This window comes from Gobius niger, assembly GCF_951799975.1.
Source record: "Gobius niger genome assembly, chromosome: 17".
NCBI lineage: Eukaryota > Metazoa > Chordata > Actinopteri > Gobiiformes > Gobiidae > Gobius > Gobius niger.
Window position 1 is genome coordinate 6,773,694 of NC_136868.1, and position 27,117 is coordinate 6,800,810.

At 41.2% G+C, this 27,117-nt stretch overlaps 1 protein-coding gene across 1 annotated transcript; it reads right to left on the bottom strand.

Moving 5' to 3' along the window:
* Positions 1-1,378: 1,378 nt before the first annotated feature.
* Positions 1,379-17,157, bottom strand: scinla (scinderin like a). Its single transcript, XM_079574901.1, has 17 exons — positions 17,084-17,157; positions 15,054-15,240; positions 14,795-14,949; positions 13,706-13,870; positions 13,467-13,616; positions 13,293-13,388; positions 12,475-12,607; positions 9,835-9,923; positions 9,540-9,755; positions 8,750-8,889; positions 8,305-8,395; positions 7,622-7,792; positions 6,923-7,100; positions 5,124-5,239; positions 3,776-3,853; positions 3,641-3,701; positions 1,379-1,935 (listed from the first exon to the last, which is right to left on the bottom strand). Exons 2-17 carry the CDS (start codon positions 15,226-15,228, stop codon positions 1,769-1,771), a joined length of 2,181 nt encoding a protein of 726 aa, XP_079431027.1. The 5' UTR covers positions 15,229-15,240; positions 17,084-17,157; the 3' UTR covers positions 1,379-1,768.
* Between the last annotated feature and the right edge of the window lie 9,960 nt (positions 17,158-27,117).

The following is a 27,117-nucleotide window of genomic DNA, read 5'->3' on the forward strand; positions in this document are numbered from 1 at the left end:
ACCTTTCGGCGCCCGTGGTCAGAAAGACTAACTTTGATCTGTATTCTTTTTTTTTTGTTTTGTTTATTTGGTGGGGACTGTGCAAGAAAACATTGCCACCGACTCGGTCAGTGGTTCCCAACGTGTTTGTCTCTTTTACCCCTTGAGTTGTTCATTTATACTCCGAGTACCCCCTACCATCTTCCAATATCATTACAAAGTGACTGAGATAATAATAAAACTAAGATTATTCAGTGTATAATGTGTTGTGTTTAAAATAAAGATACTACTCTCAAAATCAAACCTTTTACTGAAAAACAAAATTAAAACTAACTTTCCTTTGAAATTAATATTGAAATCGTTCTCATTTTTTAAAATCTGAAATGATTCCAAGTCTTTGTTTACTTTATTGTCCCTGTAGGGAAACTTGACGTCTGCATTTAACCCGTCCTTCGATCCCACTGGGGCAACCCGCGCCTGTGGACCCATCTCCATGATGTGGAGCGAGGCTGGTGCTCAGAATCAGCTGGCTGGAGGATTCACCTATTGTGCATGTTTTAGTGGCAGGGGAAACCGGAGTGTGCGGAGGAAACCTATGAAGACACGGGGAGAACATGCAAACTCCGCACAGAAAGGCCCCGTCCTGGTGGGAATCGAACCCGGGAGCTTCTAGCTGTGAAGCGGAGGGGCTACCGTGCAGCCCTCGTCCTCGTACCCCTGGTTGGGAACCGCTGGGCTCGGTGACTGACGTTAACAGGGTTTAATTCAAGTTGAATACTTTTTCCTACTTCGACATCTGCGCTGTAATATCGTCAAAGCCCCTTTTTATCCGCTAAAAATAAACATGTTTAATTTTGTGTAACTAGACTTGGATCATGTAAAGGCTCACGTAACTTTTTTTAAATAGGGGAAACGTGGAACAGCTTGGTCGCTTCTGACTCACCCGTTTGGGGCTATACCTTTACTGGGAGATTGGGTGACTGAGCGCACGCACTAAGACCAGACAGGTACAAATCAACTCGTCTAAGGTAAGAACATATCACAATATGTAAAAACGTTGGCCTATAAAACTTCTAGCCACAGCCTAATGTTCTGCCCCCTTCCCTGGTAAGGCTTTTCAAGATGTTAAGAGTAAAGAGAGGAAACAGGTTAAAGAACAACACAACTATAATAGAACATTCTCACTTCCCAAGTCCACCTATACAGTTCATTGTTGGTTCTTCGAGAAAAGTCTCCAGTGGTAAAGAGTTCCTTAAATGATGTTCCTTTCAGTGAGAACAGACTGACCTGGAGCCGTTTCACCTTTTCACTTTGCTGTGCCTGACACTGTACCCATTGATCCGGCCATTTCCTTCAGGTCTCAGCCAAAAATAAAGGTTATGCAAATCAAAAACAAAAATACAAAGGCAGGTGTGAAGGTTTATTTCAATGTAGAACCGGTTTTGTGATTATTTCAGAGATGTAACAGCAATGCACTACAGGTCATATAATGAGGCACACCTGGCACATTTGGTAAACTTGTTAGTTTACCAAAGTAAGTAAGTATGATAAAGTGCAATATGGCTATTTTCCTATATTGTTTTCCCACAACTTCATGGTCGTCTTATACTAGGCTATACTTTGACTTTATTAATTCAGGAATAACAGGATTTGCTACAAGGCTTCTTTATTGAAAACTATTGTTAAAATCTGCATGAATTCATTCAGTACATTTTTGGTTTGTTTGTTCGTTTGTGATCTTTATAGAAATGCATATTGTAATAGCACTGCATGAGGTGAAGTTTCTTGTTTAACGGCCACCAAATTTTTTCATCAGGTCGTCCATTTTGCTGCTCCACATGTCGGGGTCCCAGGCCTGGAACCAGCCTGTGAACGAGGGCGGCTCGTTTCCCTGTTTGAAGGTGACGATGGGGATCCCACGGCGGCCGGATGGGTCTGTGTCGATGTACTCTTGAGCTGGAAGATTAAAAACAAACACATGAATTATGTGCGTTACTAATAGGAGGTGTCTGAGATCGGTGCCTTCAGAGCTTTTACTGCTTTTACTTTTGTCTGCAAACTCCAGCAATATTTTCGACAAAGACATACATACTGTGCATATGAACGGCGGACAATAAACTCACTAAATTCTGTCAGATATACAGGTGCTCGTCAGAATATAATGAAAAAGTGCATTTACTTCTGTTATTCAACCTAAACTATTAAATATATGATATAGACTCATTACATGCAAAGTGAGGTGTAGCCTTTATTGGTTATCATTGATTATTATGGCTCAGCTTGTAAAAAACCCAATTAAAAATCTCATAAAATTTGAGTATTTAAAAATGGACTGTAAGAAAATCCTCAAAATAACAGAGGCTTGACATTTGTCACTTTGCATGTAATGAGTCTATATCAGATTAGTTTCAGTTGCTCTTGTTCCATGATTTTCTGACGAGCACCTGTATCCCCTCCCATAGTTATATCTGTGAAGGAATGGACCACAGCACACTTAAACAGGTCTTTAGATCTGTTTGTTGTTTTTGTCAAAAACATCTGTGGGGCCAGAACATCTCTGCCTGAGGGCAAGATTTGGCCCCTGGGCCTTATGTTGCCATTGTAACAGAAGATATGACTCATCACTTCATCAAATCACACATATCATACTTAAAGGGCAGAGCCGTGGGAAGATATTTTAGCTAGGGGGTGCTGAGGGACAAAATTTACCCCCAAAATACTTTTTCTGTGCATAAATCCTATTTATTAACCTCTTAACCCCCGCCTGAACCGAGAGCAATTTTTCTCGCTTTTTTGTCAAATTTTGGTCCATTTTTGTCATTTTTTTGTAAATTTTTTGTCACTTTTTTATCAATGTTTTCTCACTTTTCTCACATTTTCATCCTTGTTTTCGTCTCAGTTTTGTTGCCATTTTCACATCTTTTTTCCAGAAGCTTTTGGATTGGGGTAAAGCTGGAGAAAATGTGCTCGGTTCAGGTGGGAGTTAAGGAGTTAATATTGCCTGCAGCTCACAAACTCTCCACCAGGGGATGCTGCAGCGCCCTCAGCACCCTGGGTTCCCACGGCCTTGTTAAAGGGGCTTGATGCAAGTTAGCCATTTTATACTCACTACTGCCACCTCAGGTCATACATGAAACTGCACCTTCTATATTAAAGGGACATTTTAGGATTTTTTACATAGGGCCTCATAAAATGGCCAACTTGCATCTAGCCCCTTTAAGCATCGGATTCTTCTTTTTATGATTTTTTTTAACAATTTTTAAGTGAGCACATTGTTAATGCTCCTGGATTTGTTCAATGTGTCAGAACAAATTAACGTTGAAAAATATTAAGACATTTTTTTGTGGTTCTTGGGCCAATTATTCAGTTAGAAAGCAGAGTTAAGCCCTCATTAGTTCTGCAACATTCTGGAGCTTCTGAGATTTCCAATACAAATATAAGACAAATATAGTGAGCATTAGCGCATTGTACAAAACCAAATACGTGGGAAAAAAATAGAGCTTGAAAGAAAAAAAGAAACCAAGACTAAATCTTTTCTTAAGTGAGTTTAAACCAGGATTGACTGAACTGAACACGAAAGCCCCTTTTATTCAATAATGTGGACATAAATTGCAATAACAGCACCTAAATCTAAAGGATAATTACGATCAAAGACACTTACCAATCTTCTCCACGCCCTTCTTCTCTTCCTCATTGGCATCGCGTCCAACCCACACGTAAACCTGAAGACACAGACTTTAACTCCAGAGCAAAAATCAAAATGATCGCATTTAGTTTATAAATATATGGAACTGACCGCGTCGTGTGTGTCCAGAATCATGATTTCATCAGTCGCCAAATCGAGCTGTGTCAGTTCTCCCACCAGTTCCTCTGCCTGAATATGACAAACATGCAGAAGTCTGTGAGGGCGTTGATAGACTATGGCAACAAACAAGGGATTAAGCAACATCCAAAAACAATAACAAAGTTGCTCTACAGTGTTGTTGTATTATTCTCTTCACTTTATACCCAATTCTAATCCTGTGCACTTCACTCAAGATCAACAGTTCTCACATGTTTTCCTCCAAACACCACCGCTTCTAAACCGGTTTTACGATTCAATTATTTATTTTTGATTCAGTTAAAGGGATATTTCCGATTTTTTACATAGGGCCTCACGCACGGTAGCACAGCGGTTAGTGCTCTCGCTTCACAGCTAGAAGGTCCGGGTTCGATTCCCACCAAGGACGGGGCCTTTCTGTGTGGAGTTTGCATGTTCTCCCTGTGTCTGCGTAGGTTTCCTCCGGGTACTCCGGTTTCCCCTACCACTAAAAACATGTACAATAGGCCAGGATGTATGAGAGTATGTTTGAGAGTGCGCATGGGGGACGACGGATGAAAATTAGCCTAAGGCTACAATCCGGTGTGGCTTGTTCATTAACTTGCACTGTCCCTACCAAATAAACCATAAATAAATAAATAAATTTCCTGAGTGTTGCTGATTTCTGGAGATATTATTTTTTGAGAGTTTCGTGGTGCTAGGCTAGTGCAAGGCTAGCACATTTCTATGGTATCAGCTAGCCTGCATTAAAAACAGTCTGACCCGCTCCACAGAGCACCTGAGGCAAATCATTTAGAACACCAGACTAACCATATAAATGTCTGTGTTCATAGAATACATTTTGGAATATAACTGACCTTGCATCACATGAATGATCGCATTTCGAGGGACTATTTTCTAGCAGATCACTCCGCCGCTGCGTAGCTTATACAACCACGAAGCTGATGCTGCTCAAATATAAGTTTATTTAAATGCAAAATGGTTAAAATTATTCTATCAGACATTTTTATTGTTAGTCTGGGGTTATAAGTGATTTGCCTCAGGTGCTCTGTGGAGCGGGTCATACTGTTTTTAATGCAGGCTAGCTGATATCGTATAAATGCGCTAGCCTTGCACTAGCCTAGCGCCACGAAACTCTTCAAATATTAGAACTGCATGAATTACAAAAAAAATATCTCAAGAAATCAGCAACACTCTGGATAACGAGAAAATGAGGCCCTATGTCAAAAAACCTGAAATATCCCTGGTTGGCGCTACAGTATCCTTCCAAACAAAAGCAAAACACCTGTTACTACAGTAAAAACAAATATTAAAAGACACTCACGACGAGTCTCCCAGTTTTGTTCGAACACTCGAACAGGCGTGGCGGCTTCAAGTCGTTCCTCAGCATCTTTGACGTCTGGTATTCCGTCTTCCCTCCCAGTGCAGCCCAGAAAGAATCTGAAACGAGTGTGTTTAGAGTACTGTCATACTGTATTCATTTTAAGAAACAAAATACATACAAAATATAAAACGAAACGAGAACTACTGTGCAGTTCTCTAAAATGCTTGTGTGTGTGGGGGGGTTATTTTGTAGGTTTTTCTTCAACTTTTGTATTTTACCGTTTTTGTTTTCTCTAGTGATATTTTTTTTTTTCACTTTTGTTTCAGCTCACATGCATTTTCTTAACATGCGCAACATCGTCCTACATTTTACCTTTTATTTTAGTCCTGTTCGATTCAACCTTATTCCACTCTGCCTACTTTAACCACAGATCAGCGCGTCCATTGTATTGACTCTTCGAGCGCAAAGTCTATTCATTAAAGCAGAACTAAACAACTCATGCCCCTAGAGGCCATAAGCACCACTGCAGGTGTCGTGGCATGTCCTGTTTTTTTACTCATTAATTATCCATGAGAGTAAATAATACACTGACAGAAAAGACACAGTGTGGGATATTATACATTGTGCCAAGACCCAATTGCACAATGGAGATACTTTTTTCCACTCAAACTTGGCTGCAAATACTGTTTAAGTGGCGCTAGCCCGCAGCTAGCTTTGCCTGTTAGCTTCTTCTTCATGATTCCATTAGTGTGTATTGGTGCCCCTACCCGGAGGCAGTGAAGTTGCAATTGTGGCTTTCTGGCCAGAGACACCAGGGGGAGATGAAAAACCCTCCGATCATCCCATTAACACTTGTTTTACCCCCAGAAGGACTACGCAAAGGGTTTATTAAGGTAAACAAGATACTTAGTACTGCTTTAAGCGGAGGAAAAATGTTTTGCCGATGTTTAGTAGATTGATTTGTGTAAAATGTTCAATGTTCATTTGCCCCACTTCTCCTGTCCTACGTAGACAAATACAAGTGAAGGGGTGAGGACACAATTAATGGCGGCACCCACGCAAACTTCCGGAACAAGGTGAATATAATAGACCCTTTAACTGCTGACATCAGTGACATCAGCTGGAGACAGGAAGTGATCAAGGGAAATAAGATTAAGCTAAAACTAATGATTATAAGTGTCCTGTTGTGACTTAAGGTGCAAGACCAAGAGGAATGACATTTGAGACGATAAAATAAGGTTTATCTGATGTTTCCAAAAACAGCTAGACATTTGTTTACCGTTGCTATGACAGCTACAATGGAAACGGATGGGATTCACTTCCTGCCTCCAGATAAGCACGGAATGTTTACAAACTGGCTTCAGAAAACCCTTCAAATTGCGATTGGGCTGCACAGTCAGTTTTTCTCTGAATATCGTGAACTGATGTGCGCTGACAAACACTATAAAAAAGTGGTGCAAATGCCACAGATGGAGAAATGGCATCGTTCATGTGTAAACTCAGCGTTAGTTTATTTTTGTGGTTAGCGGTTCTCAGATTGTTAAAGCATATGTATTTGTTTGTGTAGACATAGCTCAGCAATGATCTGGGATTGCAACTTCCATTCCCTTAAAGGCTGTGTTCGACTGTTAAGAAATGTGTTAATCTCAGTCGGGTGGAAGACCTCAGTGCTGTTGCGATATATCACTGCAATTCATCATGAAATACAGATGTTGTGCACTCCCAATTCTCTGCATGCCCTTTACAAGTGGTTGAATTGAAAATAAAGCTATACTGACAAACTAACTTCATTTCCTCACCTGGCTCACTCTTTTCCTCGACCTCCATTACATTTCCTCCTCCAAGCATATCGGCCAATATCTTAGCAGATTCCTTCTCCTCCTCTGCCGCTCCCACGCCGCTCCATATGACCAGTCCATCGGGGGTTTTCAACACAAACGTGTCATTGGTGTTCAGAGAGGAGGCGATGGGCTCAACCTGCAGTAAAACAAGATGAGTCAAGTGGACATGCTAAAATTAAGTACAACTTCTGGATTTAGTTTGGGTTAAGCCTTAGTTTAGTCCTACTTTCAACATATCGGCTTCTGGTTTCGCGCTGTCCTGGTTTGGTCCAAGTGGTGTTAATTTTAGCAGATTTTGTTTTCATTTCAATCACCCTTTAACCTCTTAACCATCACCTGAACCAAGTTTAGCAAAATCTAAAAGCTGCTTAAAATAAACCCATCAAAATAGCGATAAAGAGACGAAAACACGACAAAAATGCTTCAAAAATGTGACATATATGCAACAACAACGCGACAATAGAGTTATGTTCAGTTTTGAAGGTCTTAGCTTTCAAATGAGGCATCACATTGGCCTTGAGGTAGAAAACTCTCCAGTCAAGAAGCTTTAAGATTTGGGTGATGCCGAACTGGAGAAAATGCACTCGGTTGAGGCGGGCGGTAAGAGGTTAAAAGCCTTCAAATATTGTTAAAAGAACTACAAACAAGATGGCTGACCTCCACAGCTCTGGTGGCCTGAGTGGAGCTGAGGCGGATGTGGAAGAGCTGTACGTCTCCTGCAACAGTCTGGCCCCCGCAGCGGGACGACCCGCCCAGGTACACGACCATGAGCTTCCCTTTGAACATGCTAACCAGGTGAGAGGGCTCCTCTCCCTGTGTCACACGCACCTTTGAAGAAAGAAAAAACTTTAGGACCAAAATAATATCTTTTGAACACTTTAGACAAAACACTGTTAGAGTTTTCATGATGTAAGCTTCAATTACTGTAAAAATGTACAACAGGAAGGACTATTTTAACCTGAGCACACAAACATCTGGACCCCGGTGGTACAGAAAGATGTAAAACACTTGAAATTAAGCTAAGAACTTTCACTCTTTAAAAAGGGACTATATGGAGTTTAAAAATGTTAAAATTAAGTATTTCCTCCCCCTGAATGTTCCAGCCATGTCCTACTGTGTAGAATGAACCCAGACCTGTTCACCAAAACTGCCTCTAAAATCCTCACTCAAAAAGTTGTTGATTCGGGTCAGAAGTGCCTTAACTTAATATAGAACCTGCAGTTACACGTATGACCTGAGGTGGCAGTAGTGAGTGTAAAATGGCCAACTTGCATCTATTCCCTTTAAACAAAAAAAAGAAAAGAAACAATTGACACAACAGTAAATAAAATGCACTTTACTTGAGCTGCAGCTCCTCCCATAGACTCGTCGAGTTGAACAGTCAGATAGGAAGAAAGCGTCTGCTCCGACACTGAGCACTTATTCCCCTGCCTAAACAGCAAGCACAAGTTTGACTCTAAACTGAGTGTATTGTGTCACCTTTAATCATTGGCAAACAGCGCTACATCTTCTACATCACTACAGCGCTACATCACTGGCAAAGAAAAACACATTCTATCAAGACATTTTTACGATGGATCAGAATTATTTCCCTTGATTCCCTGGATAGGCCCCGATATCCGAACCATTGCATCAGCAAAAAATCCAAAATCAGCACCATCGTCTAAAAGTCTAAGCCTAAAATGTTTACTCTGAGTACATTAAAAAGAGGCCTGAGGGTGTTGCCAATTACTTGTAAATCTCATTATTCCCAAGGACATCCCCCTGAGGTAAGTCTGTACTGACCAGTTGTAGATGATGTACATGGGTCGCCGTCCACAAGTATAGCGGTACAGCACCAGGTAGCAGTCTCCTCCATAAAACTGCCCATAAGTCGAGGGGTCCACAGGAACTTTCTCTGATGAGGACTGGTCAACACGCCAGATCTGCACACATTATAAAAACATGCTCTTTTACTCTTTGCAACAGCACATTTATACTACCGGTCAAAAGTTTGGAGAGGCTTTTTTTATAGGAATCGTTTTTCTTTTATTTCAAGACCAGTTACACTGTAGATTCTGACTGAATGCATTCATTTATGAATGAACATATATGGAATTATGTGTTTAACAAAAATAAAGTTACATGGATATAGATTCTTTTGCTTTGAACAATTTCTCAATAAGCTTCCCAATGTTGCCATTAGAAATGGTTTTCACTTTTCAGACTGTTAAACTATTTCAGGTGACGACCTTATTATATGAAGCTCATGGGGAAAATCCCAAGAATAAAAGGGCAGCAATTTATATATAAATATAAAACATTGAGTTATTTCACCCTTTTTTGTTTCCTACATAATCCCATGGGTTCATTTATAGTTTAATGTCTCCAAACCTTTGACCAATAGTATATGTTTTGGAGCATCCCCGATTTCAAATTCACCTGAAGAGAAACTGAGATACAGGCATGCCAAAAGCATATTAATAGTCTAGAAAAAACAGATTTATTTTTAATGTAATGAAAGCTGAATGAAAGTGACAGAAACCCCCTACAAGAGTGGCACTGGAGGTGTGAGTTTGCATCCACAATGCTGTACCTCTACTTCTCCGGATCCGTCGTCGACCATGCCGTGTTGTGCAGCCATAGTCTTGTCCTCGTGGAGGATGGAGGCATCGAAGGGAACTTTCGGCACTTTGGCGATCGTCCCGCGGGTGTGGGTCTCCCCGAAGCCCACCGTCTCATCCTTGTCCATCCAGTTGCAGAAGAATTCCTTGAAAAGAGTGTCCTCTGCTCCAGCCGGCATGATCACTTTCTGTGTGAGCATCGACAGGGTTCCACATCGCTCTTTTGTATTTAATCAATGAACAATTTACATCAGAATAATTTTTAACCTTGGTCCTGCAGGGGTAGTCGTGTTCTTCGATGAATTTATCAGCGGCCATTTTCGCTGCTTTACGCTCAGCACAGCTGGCCTTTGACCCTGAAAATTAGGACAGCAGATGAGCTGATGAATATGCAGTTAATGCTGTTTAGATACCATGGTGGCACGTCGCACATGTGCAGCTTCTCTCGCAAAACCTAGGATACATTTAGCTGTGAAGCCCTTGTCTTTTTTATGTGATTCGCAAAGATTTAGCCCATTGCAGTGTTTCTGTAATGTTTTCGTTTGGCTTGTGCACTGAAGAGCACCTACAGTCAGGAACGGCTGGTATCAATGGGCTCGGCGGGCTTATGCGGCCTTCATGTGGTCTCGTAATTATGGCACTTGCTGAGTAGAAAATGTCAAAAGTAGAAAGTTGTGAAAAAGGAGCTCTTTCTAACCTACTCTGGACACCTGTTCTTTTTTCTTACCTAACGATAATGTTATGGCGAAAATGCGAGATTGCAAGAGGACAGGACTTTATTCAACCTTCCTACAGAAGAGGCCACTCGCCAGGAGTTGGAATTTCTCTCCGGGATTCAGCGACTATCAGACAAAAGACTGTTTATCTCTGACCGTCACTTCACTGATGGATGCTCGGTGAACCTTGGCCAGAACCAAAGTGGATTAACTTTTATGGATGGAGCGGCGGCTCCATCCCTGGTATTACATAAATACCAATACTTTACTTTGGAATGGCTAAAGTAGCATGATACAGATCCTTTTACTTTAGCAGGACATAAATGACTCTTATGCTCTCATCATTGTGCTGAGGGTAAATGCATTGTTAGGCATCTGCTGTTTGACTGCCATCTATAGGTGTCTCCAAGTCAGGTGACTAGAAATGCAAGCGCACGCCATTTTGAAGGGAACCCAAAATGGCGAATGCAACAGAAAACGATTGCGATTCCACATAATTATGCAGTGTTTTGTCACTTACATCTGCTATAACTCACTTACAAGGAAATGCGGCACTTCGATACGCAAACAAACTGTCATTGTTGGATATTACAGACCCACATGCCTTCGGCCGAGTTATTTACTGACGCGAAGTTCTCGGTCAACATACCTTCACTCGAGTTTGGCGATATTTACATAGTACATAGTTTCTTGATTGATTTTCCGTCTTCATACACAGGAAAATCATTAAAAGACTATAAAAGCCCTCAGTGGGTGCTCAGGCTCTGGGGTGTTCACCAGAGCAATGAGACACTGAATCACTTGACAAGTTCTGGTGGCTGGTTTCCAGTTCTCAGGGCTTATAATAGACAGGCAAACCTGGCCCTTGTCATCAATGTTTGGATGGTAGATTCGTGTCTTGAAAGTGATTTTGGGTGGTTTAAAGGGGTATTCAGCTGGGAAGACTATTTCAATCCGAAAGGCTCCTTTGTCATATGGTGGATTATCAGGAACAATAAGCCCTTGCCAGTACAAAATGTTTGTCTCGTCCACGATTATGTTCCGGAAATTTTTTATTCCTGTATTTTGAATGTCTTCGAGTTCCTTGTTAAGTCGCCTTGTAGTAGCCATTGTGAAAACGAGTTTGCCGTCTTCTTCCTGTTCTTCACAGTTCTCTCTTCTTCCTTGAGGACTGACTTGGCAGAGGAATACACTAAAGACCGGGCAAAGTTTATGAAGAACGCTGAAGAATTCACAAGAAAATACAGTGAAAAGCGACCTGTGGACTGAGAACACATTTGACTCTTCGTGCCTGACATACATGAAGTTTCTACAGTCCATTGTTTTGGCACATGCCACACTGGCTATGACTGTAGAGGCAAGCTATTGCCTCTAGATGTTGGCTGTTATTGACTTTCTATATAAATGTTGATAATGAAAAAAAAAAAAAAAAAAAAAAAAAAAGACTATAAAAGCCTTTCAGCATACAGATATTTTGAGTCAGGATGGGTATCGAATACACTCATGTGTCTGCTGTCAGGAGTAAGGTAAGTTACTTGACACTTCGCTAAACCAGCAGGATAATAATACTGTAAAACACACCTAGCTTGTTGTATAGATCGCTCTTTCACAGATTAACGAACAGTAAATCTCACATTGACAGTAAATTCTTCTAAGCTACAGCAGTTTTCAATAGGCTAATAATTTGATGAGATATCCGATTGAAAAGTACAATGGGACCCCATTAAAAGAGTAAAGACATGAGAAATTCTGACACCACTAATTTGCACGAAACTGCGCAACAAGTTTCAGGCATTTCAGCGGTTTTGAAATGTAGATTTTAAATGAAACGTTGGTATGAGTTTATCTGGAGTTCATTAGCATGTATCCCGCTAAGATGGAGTGACGCCATGTGGAAGGCACCTATAGAATAAACTTTGGCCTTGTACTTTGCTAGTTCTGTGGGTGTTTGCTGATATGTGGTTACATGCTTCTTTTTAGTCTGACAAGTGGTGGTAAATGTGTTAAATGTGCAGTCCCACCGAGAGTATACATCACCAGCCGCCACTAGCTACAGTTGTGTGTTATTGCTTGACCCTGCTGCGCCATTACACTGGCCAACGTGGAAAACTATCTGGTCAACAACTGCCAGCTGTGTAAGATTGTCGTGTATTTGTGAATCATATATAAAAGCAATGTTTCTCAGATTTACCTATCCAGACAAAGATCTTGTGATTCCCTTTATTGTCCACGATGTAGCACTCGTTTGAGTTGAGCATCTCCTGTTGGAATGGGTTTTTCTCTGCCACGAGAGTCGCCTTCATGGAACCAGCAGCGTCAGAAATCTGAAAAACAACTTATGATGAATACACATGAAAAGTAAACAAAAACATGATGGCTCTTGTCTTGCAAGTGCTTTATAAGTTATTGTGATTTCAGCAGAATCTGTGTTCTTGGCTGGATAAAACGTCCGCCCTCAAGGGACATGAAGGACCAGCCTAAACAACCTTGTTGAGATGAGCCATATCTTTTAAGGAAATTCTTACAATGGTAATGAATAGTCAAGGCCGGATTTATGCAGGGGCTTACAGGGGCTAAGAACAGGAGCCCAGCAGGTTGAAGGGCCCCTGGGCATAAAGAGAAAAGGAGAGAGTTCCCTCCCTCTCTCAGAGGCAAGGCTTCAGAGGACTTTGTACCCGAGACTAAACCAGGTCTAAACAAGGTCTGAGCCATTTTCATTGCGTTGACACTGGGAATCCACCTATGGTCTGTTAAAGTGCATAAGAATGCACCAAATTGCACCATTAAAATAAAATCTCTGTGGGAGGACCCCCAGATTCCCCTTTTCAATGTGTCCCCCCACCAGTCTGGCAGTAGCAACATTCATTTATCTTTTCATTGTAGAGAGAGAGATCCGACAGACAGACATACAGTATATGGGGGCCCGTGAAAACTTTAGCCCCAGGGCCCATTTTACTTAAATCCGGCCCTGCGAGTAGTGAGTTAGACATCAGTCTGTTTTGGCATTACCATGTAGAGAGACGCTTCACACTTGTCCTTCCTCGACACATGAGGCTTGGTGTCAGAGCTTCCTGCAGGGAGCTCATCAGGCTTAGGCCCAAGCAGCTGTCATAAAAAAGAACAAAAAAAACTTTTAAACAGAGGAAGAAAATATTATCTTGAATGTGTAGTAATGCTATTTACATCAATAACTTCCTGCGGCTCCTCTCCCTCGTTGATCCTGTGCACCTCGGCTCGGCCTTTGCGCTCGCTGGCGCAGATGTCATCGGCCACAACTGTTGACTTCAGCTTTTCGAAGGGGTTGCTCTTACAGCCCGACCAGTGGTAGATGTCCTGGTTTGAAAAAAGATAAGAATTGCAAAATCATATTATTTAAGAAGGAAAATTAAAGAGTTTTTTTTAAAGACGATGTTTGCCCGTACCTTCCCCAGGTCAATGAGGAAACAGTCTCCAGAGTTGAAGCTTTCCCATTTAAGCTCGACCTCAATGACTCGGACAAGACGGCGGCCTTTTGTGTGGTACAAACGCTTCACGTCTTCGATGTCATTGATGTCGACGTCATTAAAGCCTGAAGCCACTCCCCCTTTCTGTGGACAGAACAAATAAATAGTGCCACAGCTTCATGTTCTTGTATCCAAAAATACATTAGAGAAAATGCAAAATATGAATACAGTTTTTACAATGTGTCATAAGTAAACCAACGGCAGCATCTTTAAAAACTTTGACTATCATCTGCTTTTATAAATTTGACTTTCATTTAACCGGGGAAATCCCACTGAGACCCAGACTGTCTTTTTGAGAGAATAATGTGCGCTGAGAATAATGTGTTTTTCTTTTACTTTAATGCAAGCCCCCACTGAAACTTAAAGGAATAGGCCACCGTTTCTACATACTGAGTTCTGACCTTAGACAACTTCATTTGTACCTGTCTGGTCTTCATGCGTGCCCTCAGTCACGTAAACACAGCACAGACGCAGTTAGCATTTATCTTCTCCTCCTCTCCTCTATAGCTCCAAACGAGGTGAAGATAGAAGCTACCAAGCTCTTCCACGTTTTCCCTATTTAAATATGGTTACGTGAAGTGTTACACGATAAAGTATAGTTACACAAAATTAAACAATATCGTTCCTCTTTTTATCGGCTTGTGGATTTTGTAAGCCGATAAAAAGAGGAACGATATTGTTAGGCGTAATGATACCAGGAGTAGTTTGATATCCGCGCATTAATATCCTCACTTTATTGTGTAACACTTCACGCAACCATATTTAAATAGAGAAAAGGAGCAGAGGCTAAATGCTAACGGCGTCTGTGCTGTGTTTACTGGACTTAGGGCACGTGTGAAGACCAGACAGGTACAAATGAACTCGTCTAAGCTCAGGTAAGAACATATCTCAGTATGTAAAAACGGTGGCCTATACCTTTAAGACAAAACAAATCTATCTACAAAAGAATGAAACAGGGACATCGCTAATGCTCAGTGAATGTAGAGATGAGGTCTTATAGAGGCTGACCATGTATGTGATGGAACCTCCAAAGTAGCTTAGGAAGGTCTTGGACTCGTCGTCCTGGTACTCCGTGTACTGACGAGGCGCTCCGCCCAGATAGTCATCCATATGCACCATTAAAATGGCCACAGCCCCGCTCTCATCCTGAGTCGCCTCGCTGCCTGTGGGACAACAACCGCCTGTATGAGATTCGTTTTGTAATATGAATGTGATACATGCTGTGCATTAGACGCACGAGGGGAAAGGGAAGCAGATCATCACATACCAACCCAGGAGTGCACTTTTGGGCAGGACGTAGGCGAGTTGCACATAACGAGGTAAGCGTCTCCGGTGAAGAATTTCCCATAGGTGTTCTTAGGGACGGGAGCCAGTTTCATGTTCTTCACCCTCCATACATGCAGACCGGGCTCTTTCGCCTCTTCAAACGCCTTGGCATCCATGATTCTGTGGGACTGTGGAGGAGAGAGGAGCATTTGGCACAAGCGCCACAAGGACAGTGCAAGGAAATGTGAAGAAAGAAGTGAAATATATGATTACAATTACATATAGGCTAGACTATTATCATATGCCAAAACATTTTCCCTATTCACCTGCAGTGTCTTGCCTTATGTAACCAACTTTATGCATCTCAACCCAAGTAGTGCCTTACATTTCACTTCTTCTTGAGTCCTTTTAATTGGACTCTCCTTCGCTTAGACATAGCACCCTTTATGTACTATGGGCTGCTGAACCTGAAGTGCAGGAGTGTTGTTTTGCAAGTTACATCATCATAGTTTGCTGCTGGGAGTGTCCTGAAACCAGGAGAAGGAGGTGCGGCGTAAATGTGGTTTAAAAAAAAAATAAAAAATGGCTGAGCCGCTTTGACTGGCAAGACACAAACAAAAGGTGGTGCGCAATAAGTCAGGTACAGTAAAAGAGGATATACTAAAGTCTGGCCCCATGCAAATCTCAATAAATGGATGCACTAAATATATTATCAGAAGGAAGCATCTTTGACTGTAGGAAGCAGTCATGTTGTAAAATGTTTTAAGACAACAAAGCAAAAGGAACTAAGGAACTAACTAACTTTGTTCACTGTATTCCAAATCAAAAACGTCCAGTTACATAAATGCCATGAGGCTGAATTAGACCCAGTTTCTCAGAGCCTTGCCCAGGTAATTAAACACAACCATCATCATTTGTCCCATTACAGCCACACCCACAACAATAAATATTTTGGTTCATCCAAGCAGCAAGTAGAACAGGTATGTCTTCAGGCTCAGGTGCAGCCGGGTAGCTTTCCACTTAGACAAAACATAATAAAAAGATCAGTAATCATACCACCGGATTGTTACTTTGTTCATCGTGAAGCACTTTACATCAGTTCTATTGACTAGTCACATTTCAAAGCTTTTGTCTCAAAGTTCTGTCCTCTGTGGTGTTTACGGAGCAAAGAGGATGTGAGAGGAAAGGAAATCAAGGCACTTTCCTTGGCACACCGCGTAGAATTTTACTTTTACTTTACTTAAATTGTAATACTAGCATTTATTTTCTGAAACATCATTTCATCATTGGAAAAATACCTCATAAATGTACAAACAAACATGCATTTTTGTTGCGAGCGGCTCAGCTCTCCTAAGACATGACTAACTTTACTGGGAGTGGGTACGTCTCCAGCTCGTCTCCATGGAGATGTGACTAAAGGCAGTAGAATTTGAGATTAAAATAAGGTAGGTCCTCATTAAAAACCCATTCTTTGGTTATTCCCTGCAGTAATGGTATTTTTCTGTATCGAGCTGGTCAACAGGAGCATGCTTTGCACTAATGCCAACAGTATAGTCCAAAATGTTATGGAGTGACCCTTTAAGTATCGCAACATGCTCTATCCAAGTCCCTCCACAATGGTTTTTATCTTAAACATTGAAACTGGTTATCCACAAATTAAACTTAAATTAATCTTAAAACTGCCCCTGATAAGATTTTCTTTACATTTCCTGCAAAGAACAGTAGGTAGATTCTATTAACATTCATTTATCAGACAAAGAAACCTTTAGGAGGGTAGGTACTATCATGCATGGGCGTAACTTCCTTAAAAGGTCTGGTGAGGACATGTCCCCACCAACTTTTCACGCCTTTTTCTATCTGAGCATTTACAGAGAGACATGCGGACAGGTCTTCTCATTGTGCTATCTTTCACAAAAGAAGCGTCCCCACCAATATTGACACCAAAACCCACGCCCTTGCTATCAAGTGTCCTTTTGTTCCCCTTCTTTTCCATGTGTGGCCAGCTCAAATGTCCCCGCAGACCTTCCTTACCTGTAGAGGACTGTAGAATGATGCGAAGAGAGAGGAGGCCGGCTGTTGCTGCTGCTCTTCCACTTTCCGCACAGACCTGCCCCGGGACGTCTCAGCTTTAAAACCTGCAACAACGCTCACGTGAGCTCTCAGGAGGCCTGCCCCGTCCCGTCCCCCGACACGCCCCTCAAAATCCTACACAGTTAGTCACTCAAGGCACACACTTCCTGGATCAAGTCAACCCGGAGTCCTCGTATGGAAGTATTCAGCAGCTGTGGGACATTATGTACCAAAGCTTTCATTTTAAACATGGCATGAAATCTCCCTGCTCATGAAATCTCCCTGCTAAGTGTTACCTACGGACTCATCTCTGTGGAGGAATCTGATTCACTTGGACTTGCATTTGTTCACCAAAAAGTGGGCAATAAGAAAAAGGTGGTGCACAATTACAGAAGAAACTTTATTTATATAGCACCTTTCGGAGATCAAATCACAAAGTAAAAGAATCCACAGAGTCAGCCATACAGTGCGACAGAGGAAGGTCATTCCACAGAGTTTTGGCTTCAAAGGACAAGTCTCCTTTTAAAGCGGGTCACTGGGACAGTGAGGAGGTTCTGGCCCGAGGACCTAAGGGTGCGACGAGAGGAGTAGGGGCACAGTCGGTCAGACACATGTTTGGGAGCCTGACCATGCAAGGCTCTACGAGTCAAAACTAAAATTTCAATTTCAATTTGAAATTTAAAGGGGAACCAGTGCAGAGATGATAAATGTGTGAACGTCAGCTAGATCCTGTTGAAAGCTGCACTGCAGATCTGTTAAAACAAATCAAAAGGGAGCTACAATAATCTTGACGAGAGGAGATGAAAGCATGAATCACCAATTCAAGATCAGAGTTTGCCTTAACTTAGAGAACCAAGGCACCTGGTTCAATATAGATAATATAATACATGGTTGAGCCATTTTGAGCAACTAATAGCAGAAATAAACTTTAGTTTTTTGGTTTCTTTTTGAAAGACACTAGGTAGAAACAAACAAAGCTGTTGAAATACCTTACGCGTTTCGACGGACAAGGAACTTCTTCCGTCTTCGTCAGAGGCGTCTCCCGACGTGCATGATGTGTCTCTTATTGGGATGTTGTTCTTCCCAGACTGACAGGTTTATTGCTTATGTCAGTGTGGCCACGCCTTCCGCCGAGCACTTCTCCACTCTGACGAAGACGGAAGTGGTTCCTTGTCCGTCGAAACGCGTAAGGTATTTGAACAGCTTAGTTTGTTTCTACCTAGTGTCTTTCAAAAAGAAACCAAAAAACTAAAGTTTATTACTCAAGAAGACATAATGAATGTAATAAAAGAAAAAACAAAAAGTAAAAGCAGAAATGGTTTGGAGTAAAGGAAGCACTCGAATTTCTCGACTTTCTGCTGCTGTAAATTACATGGATATTTGCCATCACAGGGTTTGGTGTAAACACAACAAAACAGATCTTGTTGCATCGTCTTCACTCAGATTTTTATGGAAGCAGAATCTAAATAAGTGCAATTCATTTTGGGGGTGGTCTCCCCTGCTTCACTTTGTCACTGCTCAATCCTGTATGCGGGCATGAAACGTGCATATAATTTATTTGCTTGAACAATTTGGGATGTGCTGGAGGAATTGTGAGCTAGAAATGAGTTTGGGGCAAAATTAAACATTACATTTTTGGAACAGGAAAAATCAGGTACTGCAGCTTTAAGGCGAGACACTGCAGGTGAATAGGGAAAAAACATTTTTTTTTTAAAAGATATCAATTTGAAACTTTTGCTGGAGATTACTGGCATAAATGAGAAAAAATAAGGGGTTTTATGCCTAAAAATGCCCAAAATGTCCCATTTTTTCGGCAACAAAATTTGAATAACATATTGAGCCAGGTTTATATTTATGGTTTAATTTCAGTGACAGATAAGTTACAAAGGGGGAGGGGATTTTGGATATCTTGGTTAGTTTTAAAATAAGTTGTAAAAATTTAAATTTCACTTTAAAACGCAATAAATCAGGCTGGGATTCAGATACTTAAAAAAAAAACCTCTAAAAAAAACTTCAAAATATTGTTCAGTCCAAGGTTGGAACATTTGAAATCTACAGGAGCTACTTGTGTGGAGATATTGTTGCACCAATGTGAGGAAAATGCATTTAGAGAAAATGCCTCTTGAAATTATGATTTCCCAAATAAATCTATGGAGAAACGTTGAATCAGTGAAATATTTAAACATGTTATTGTGAAGATTAGGGTTTTTTTCTGTTGGTGAAAACTTAAATGAGACCAATTTGGCCCAAAATTTAGTTCTGTCTGTAGTGTCTCCCCTTAACTACGTGAATCAATACCATATGGTGCTATTTACCACTCACACATTTCCCGAATCACAGTGTTTTGGTAACCAACTGTGAACTCGACCACATTGTCCTGCCAAATGCATTGTTTAGTCAGAATTAACTTAAAGTGAAGCTTAAAAACAGGCTCCAATCAAGTAAATATCTGAATATCTATTTTCTGAAATGGAAACAACAACGACGCCCCTAAGTTTCTCACTAAATATAAGTTGGTGTTTGTGTGTTTAAAAAGTAAAGGCTTTTACCTGTCCTGATGGTGCACTGCAGTGTAGGCACTTCACACAACCCCCATTTGAACAGCTTCTACGGTGGCTCTGCAGGGACATACAAGAGCAGTGATCAGAATCAGGTTACAAAGTAAAGCAGAACAAAGTCACAACTGCATAGATTAAAACTACTTATATGACTGACTAAATAGGTCATCTAAGGGAAGTATAAAGACTGCACATGTACTTCTGGTGTGAACTGACAAATGTCAAATCAGTGAAGAAAGCTGCTATTTTTTTTTTATACATTTTTTTTACAACAACAACAACATACATACATACTTGCACACCCATAAACATATATACATACACATATATATATACACACATGCATCCACAACACATAAGCACATATATGTACATACACATGCAAATAGATACACAAATATATATGCCCATTTGCACGCACATGCACGTACACATGTATACACATATACACACATACACTACATATCCATTCAACTCCAGTTCATTTATGTTTAATAAGTTCATACCTATAAAGTGACTTAGTTTTAATTCTGATTTACTAATTTAACAGTTTGCTGGAAACAGTGTTAATTTCGTCGACTAAAATATTTAGTCTTAATTTTAGTCAAAGTGTTATTTTTGACGACTAAAATTGGACTAAAACTAAATTAAAAGTTTTTCATGAGACTAAAACTATGACTTAAATGTCCAGATATTTTAGTCGACTAAAATAAGACTAAATAAAAATGAAAGGGAGAGACTAAAATCATCCAAACTTCTATTGAGCGTCTGAAAGAGTCTCAGATCATGTAAATTCTCTGCCAAAGGATCAGCTCTGAGCTTTGTTCATGTGGAGCAGCTCCATGAAGCAAAGGAACAAGATTACATATGATTATAATGAATATCAATGCAAAGCCGAATAATTCGTCTTAAATTTAGTCGACTAAATTTACTTGCAATTTTAGTCGACTAAAACTAGACTAAAATTGAAGATATTTTTTTGACTAAAACTAGACTAAAATCAAATTCTATTTTCGTTAAAAGACTAAAACTAAATAAAAATATGTTGGCTGGAAAAATAAATCGCCTGCAGTTTGCAGCAACACCTACATCACACATAATATGGCGCCTTAATTTAAGTTCTTAATTGCATTGTTTTAAAACAGGAATCGTTTAGTTTTAGTCCAGAGTCACAATCAATTTCTTTTCGGTCTTATTCCCGTCTTATTCCACAGAAGTTTCAAATAAGCTCAGTTCAATCTGTTCTGCTTTATGCTATGTCGTCCAGCCCTGCTTGTACAGACACACAGATATACCACTCAATTTTGCACACATATACTTAAAGAATTAAAGTACTGTAATCTCAAATAAATAAGAAGAAGAAGGGTGGGAGCTGCTGTTTTGATTAGATTTGACATTACATCTGCCCTTTCGAATAGCACTTGTGAACTGTGCTGCTGTAATGAATACTTGATGGGCAGCTGCCTCTGAGCAAGGACAGTCTTCCATGAGCACATAAACACATCTTTCACAACCACAGTTCAGTGCACTTAAAGTCGCACATCTTTGTCTCCAGTACGTTTTTAGTTTGGCACTGTGTTGCATCACCATGGTAAATACACGCTGTATTTACCATGGTATGTACTCACGACTTGCCCCTGTGGTTTTTGGGATCGCTCTTGGCACCAAAAGGAGGTCCTGAATTCTTCCTGCCACCTCCTGTAAGCTCTGCCCCGTCACTCCCACGACTCGGCTGCATCAGCACATTCTGTCCCATTGTGACGCGGGTTAATTCGGAGCAGAGGCGGGCTGTGAGGACAAAGTAGTCAATGTTACTTCCAGAATTCTACTGACGACATGAAAGCAACTGTACAATTATTCATAAGAGTAAAAAAGAAAAAGAAAATAAAGGTAAGATTACTAAAATGAGGTTTACAATGACAATATCAGACAGACAAACTCCATGTGCAAATTCTGCTTCACTCTATGAACACTAGGTGGTGCTGTGCAGATGTTCTGTTTAAATGCACTGACTCACAACAAGGATGAAGGTTTGCACCCGTCATGTTGTAGACAGGGTGACTTTGGGTGCAATTTCATGTTTTTGAAGATACAAAGTTATTTTTTAGTGATGGGCTAAATGAGCCGAGGTATCAAGCACAGAAAGCAACACGTCGGCCGAGCTGCGTCACGAGTGTTTTAAAGCAGAACTAAGTAACTCGTGCCCCAAAGCGCCACTGCAGGTGTCGTAGCAGACAGAGGGAGAGAGGGATATTGTACATCCAATTACACAATGGAGATCATTTTTTTCACTCAAACTTGGCTGTTAGCTTAAGTCCTAGCCCACAGTTAGCTTTGCCCATTTGCCTGTTAGCTTCTTCTTCATGATTCTATTAGTGTGTATTGGGTCGGAGCAGCCAGAGACACCAGGGGGAGATGAAAGACCCTCCAGTCATCCCATTAACACTTGTATTACCCCGGAGGGACTACGAAAAGGAATTATTGAGGTAAACAAGTTACTTAGTACTGCTTTAAGACAGGTCATGTGGCCTACACTTCACTACATCATGCACTGTTGTACGCAACGTGCAGCAGCAAACAGCAGGGGGCGCCAGTTGAACAAGAGCAGCACTTGGCTCATTTTGTCATTTAGGATTTATGTACCACGCGCTGATCCCATGGGTGCTCTCAGGCGCGAGCGTCCGCCCGGGCCACTCAAATCTTTGGGCACAAGGCGAATCTGCCCTGATTACAAAATTATTCAATAGAAAACGTGTAAAGCACAAGAGCCATCTCTTTTCCTCTCTTTCACGAGATACTGAAGTGCAATGCAAAAACATACATATAGCCTATATTATTAAATGAATTGACATGCGCTCGCATAGCTCTATGTGAGGAGAGCACCTGGTTTGTCTATGGTCTATGGTGGTTTAGTCGTTTAACTCTAATGCGTCAGAGATCCGTGAGCAGCACGGTTAGCGGTTAGCACTCGTGCTTCACAGCTAGAAGGTCCTATAGGGGGCTTCCCACCAGGGACGGGGCCTTTCTGTGTGGAGTTTGCATGTTCTCCCTGTGTCTGCGTAGGTTTCCTCCGGGTACTCCATCACTTTCCCCTACCACTAAAAACATGTTCAATAGGCCAGGATGAATGAGAGTGTGTTTGAGAGTGCGCATGGGGGACGATGGATGGAAATTAGCCCAAGGCTACAATCCGGTGCGGCTTGTTTACATGCATGAGACCCATGTATGTTCATTAACATGCACTGTCCCGACCAAATAAACCAATAAATAAAATCAATAAACCCGACAACCACTGGTGAACTACAACAATAATATGCCTAGTGCCCTATTATTGTCACAAGGACTATTCTTCATTAAATCTTAGTCAGTGACTTCATTTTGAGATAATGAGTTGTATCAGTGGCGACATCTCATTCATTTGTTTCTATTCTCATTATCATCTGACTAAATGATCACTCTCAGCTGTTGAAGCTCATTCATGGCAATTTGGTTCACATTTCTCAACGAGAATAAATGAGCTCAGTCAGTGTTGAGTGAGTTTTTTTCAGGCTCACTGTTGCAAAGCCTTTTCACCACCAGATGGCGCCTGTACAATGAACCAGCACAGTGTGATACAGTGTGACACATTATGAAAGTGGGTGGCACACACTTCGAGGTATCATCTGCCCATCAATATTTTTTAGTGCGCAAAAAAATTCTCGGACGCATTTGCTGTATACTTTGAAGACGTAAGTACTTTCTACATAAAACACTTCAGTACTTTCGCATACGTGATGATTTGACAGAGCAACTTTAAAGGGTTTTGGTACTTTAAACACCACTGTCTATTGTGTCCAAAAGTATAAAAAACCCAGATGATCTTTCATAGTATATAACTTTAAGTAACTTGCCCTGCCTGACCTGACTTGAGAGGAGCTTCCGTCTTCCACACATTGCATAACACGATTGTTGTTTTAAATTGCGGGTTCAAGGCGTTTCTTATTTGCGCGTTGGGTCTTGTTGAAACAGTCCAAGCTCGCTGTCTTCACTGTCGTTTTAGCAAAGACATATGTGGAATAGAGTGGACAAATAAACCCACAGGTTGAATTTCCTGTGGCAGCACCGGACCACACAACAACAATCATGATCAGGACGCAATAATGCTCAAAAAACAGATTAGTTATATATTACTATAATAGAGTTAAGTCAGATATAAAGTATAGCCTCATTGCCTGGATTGATGAAAGAAAAGGCTGACCGCAGAGGAAACAGAGCATAAAGTCTAACTCAAAAAGTCAACAAGAAGCTTAACTTTTTACAATAAATTAAATGTACTGGAGCAGCTCCTGTCAAGGGCCCATTGTGTGTGTAATAATAGACCATCTGTATGACAAGGATAAACAAATCGTGTTGTAATGAAGATTCCTGTGGTTCACATGTAGGAGGTAAAGACAGAGCGCTGTACGCCTTGGAGCTTGTGATTTTGATACACACATGAATGAGCCTGTTTATCTATCAGTAATTGCATCAGATTCTCTCAGTCTTGGTGAGGAGTAGCCTCTGGTGGTGTTAATGCAGTAATTGCAGTTCAGAGCAATATGCATTTGATTCATTCTATGTATTGTATGTATGTATTATAGCACTTTTACATACACTTTTATTTGTTTGCTCCTGCAGTAGTGGATTGTGCACTGAATGTTTTTGGTTATCTTCCTGTTGGGTGTGGGGTAAAGACTACTGTTCACATTTTAATGCAATTTTTGAGAAAACTAAAAGCAGACTGTAGACTAGACTTTTGCACAGGTGATGGTGATGTTATGCACAGTAGTGAACCCTCTACATAAAGCTTTACCTCAGACCGTACTGGACTGGAATATTTTCTGCTCCTGTGGGTGGCGGTGGGTTTGGGAGTGCTGGTGTTTTGATCGCATTGCTCTTTAATACTGGCACTCGACCGGGCAGGACAATCGATTTATCCAGGGCTGGACAGTGTTTAACTCACAGTGGGAGAAATAGTTTGTAGTTTGTCCCGTGAGCGCTTAATAAGATGCAATGTTAATGTAGGGAACAGGAGAGTGAGGAGGAAGCAGCAAGTGCTTATTGTAGTCAGCGCTGTTTGAGGCTCACCCATAGACTGTATATATAAATGGACGGCTTCTCCTCACTCCTCCCCGTTTACCATGATGACCACGCTCCCCCTCCCCAGCTCTGACGAAGCATGTTCCTAAAAAGGGCAAAAGGGCGGGATCTTCACTGAAGACTCGGCCCTTGCGTGACGTGTAGCTCGCGCAGCTCCAATGCTAACAGTCCAACCCTCATTAAGTACGAGATTTCTAAAATTCTTCTTATGAAAACCAGCCTGGTCCCCTTAATTGTAGCTAACCCAGCGTTATCACAGGAGGAATATCTAGATCTAGATAGTTCCAAAAAAATTGGGACCAGGCTTTAAAGTTGTTTTTAACGTGTCTAAAGTCCAATGCTTTTCAATGGGGGACCAGCAGCGATATGGAGGTACTACAGCAATGGCGGAGCAATGGTGGAGCAATGGTGGAGCAATGGTGGAGCAATGGTGGAGCAATGGCGGCCTCTGGTGTCGTGGGCATAAAGCAGAGCAGCCAGTGGCCATTGGGCTCACAGTGTCACTGCAGACCCCTTTTTTCTAAGCGATGCCCTCAGGCTACTGTGTTTACGCAAGATTCCAACTTCGTCTTGAGCAACACTGTTGTTGCATCAGGAAAATTGGGCCCTGTGTGTTTCATAAACAGATGTTCAGATTGTGGTGCTATTTAACACACACAATTAATTATAATTGAATGTAATTATCCAACAGCTGCTTGTTTCTGCCACACACTGTTTAAATATGTATTTATTTCAGCTACACACAGCTAACTCTCCATAGGAATAAAACACAGACAAGAAATAGTCGTTCAGAGCCGTGCCATATTGTGGTAGGGGGCGCTGAGGGACAAGGTTTCTTCCAAATTTCTACAAAATCACTTTCCCTGTGTTTACTTTCTGTATTTATTAATATTGCCTGCAATGTGCAAAATATCCACCAGAGAGTAACCCTCAGCACCCTGGGTTCCCAAAGCCTTGCAGTCGTTCGGGCCGGGCGATATATCGATATTTAAGATATATGGATATGTTTTTAAATGAGATATGGAATTAGACCATGTCGTATATGTCGGGATATTTCAAATTCAGATAAGCTATTAAGTTACCAAAAAGAAACAGGTAATCTCAAGCCGATTTTCAAATGTCTATCTTAAACTTTAATATATTTTTTTTATTTAAATGTGCACCTTATGGAGCTTTGTTATACAGTGTTTATGTTTACATTTTATTGTAAGTTTTCAATAAAACTACTCATATTTGGCTTTCACTTTGACTTAAAGGGTCTAGATGCAAGTTTGCCATTTTATACTCACTACTGCCATCTCAGGTCATAGGTGTAACTGCACCTTCTATATTAAGCTTGTGCATGACGGCACTTCGGCCCCGAATTAACACCTTTTTGAGTGACAGTGCAGGATTTAAGAGGCAGTTGTGGTGAACAGATCTGAGCTCATTCTACAAATTAGGACAGGGGTGTCCAAAGTGCGGCCCGGGGGCCAAATGCGGCCCTCAGACCAATTTATGGTGGCCCTCGGCCTCTTGCTGTATCAGTACACATCACCAGAGATGGACCTTTTTATTTGAAATGTAATAATTCTATACAATTCTAACCTAACAACTAACATTTCGTTGTGAGACAGAGCTGGCATGAAGGTTTTAAGCTAAAAAAAGAGGTATGGGGCACAATTTAAACCTCTGCTAGTCGAAGGTTTTGCGGCACTAACTACCAATCTACGGCCCTTCACCCCGTGTACACTTCAATATGCGGCCCCCCAAGAAAAAAGTTTGGACACCCCTGCATTAGGACATGGCTGGAACATGTAGGGGGAGGAAAATACTTCGTTTTAACATTTTTTAAACACCGTATTCACCTTATTCCGGAGGCTCGCGTGGGCGCCGCCATGAATTGTGCCCGCCCCTTTTCTCCTATGTGTTAACATGGGGCTGGAGAAGTCCACATAAAATCAGTCACTACACGAAAACAAAGCCGTTTTCAGGCCACACAGAGAAACGCTGCAGTGTCGACATGTTGGTGCAAATGAACATTGGCCATTTTACACAAATCAATCGACTAAACATCAGATTTGAGTGGAGAATATTTTCCCTCGTTTTCCGTTAAAATGAACGCGCTCGACTGGAAGTGTCTGGACAAATCTCACTTTGCGAAAAAAATAATAATGGGGAATATATCGTACATCAATATTCAACCAAAATATATCGGGTTATGACTTTTAGTCCATCTCGCCCCGGCCCTAGCAGTCGTTAGCGTCATGTTGCTAATATCGTGCACAGAAGAACCTAATGCTGCTGCTATAGCTCTATCGACCTCTGAGACACAGTGAA

Coding starts and splice junctions, on each gene's coding strand:
- scinla (XM_079574901.1), bottom strand. CDS start 15,228: ATGGATGCCAAGGCGTTTGAAGAGGCGAAAGAGCCCGGTCTGCATGTA. Junction 14,950..15,053: donor AAAAGTGCACTCCTGGGTTG/GTATGTGATGAT, acceptor GTTGTCCCACAG/GCAGCGAGGCGACTCAGGAT. Junction 13,617..13,705: donor TCCTCATTGACCTGGGGAAG/GTACGGGCAAAC, acceptor TTTTCAAACCAG/GACATCTACCACTGGTCGGG.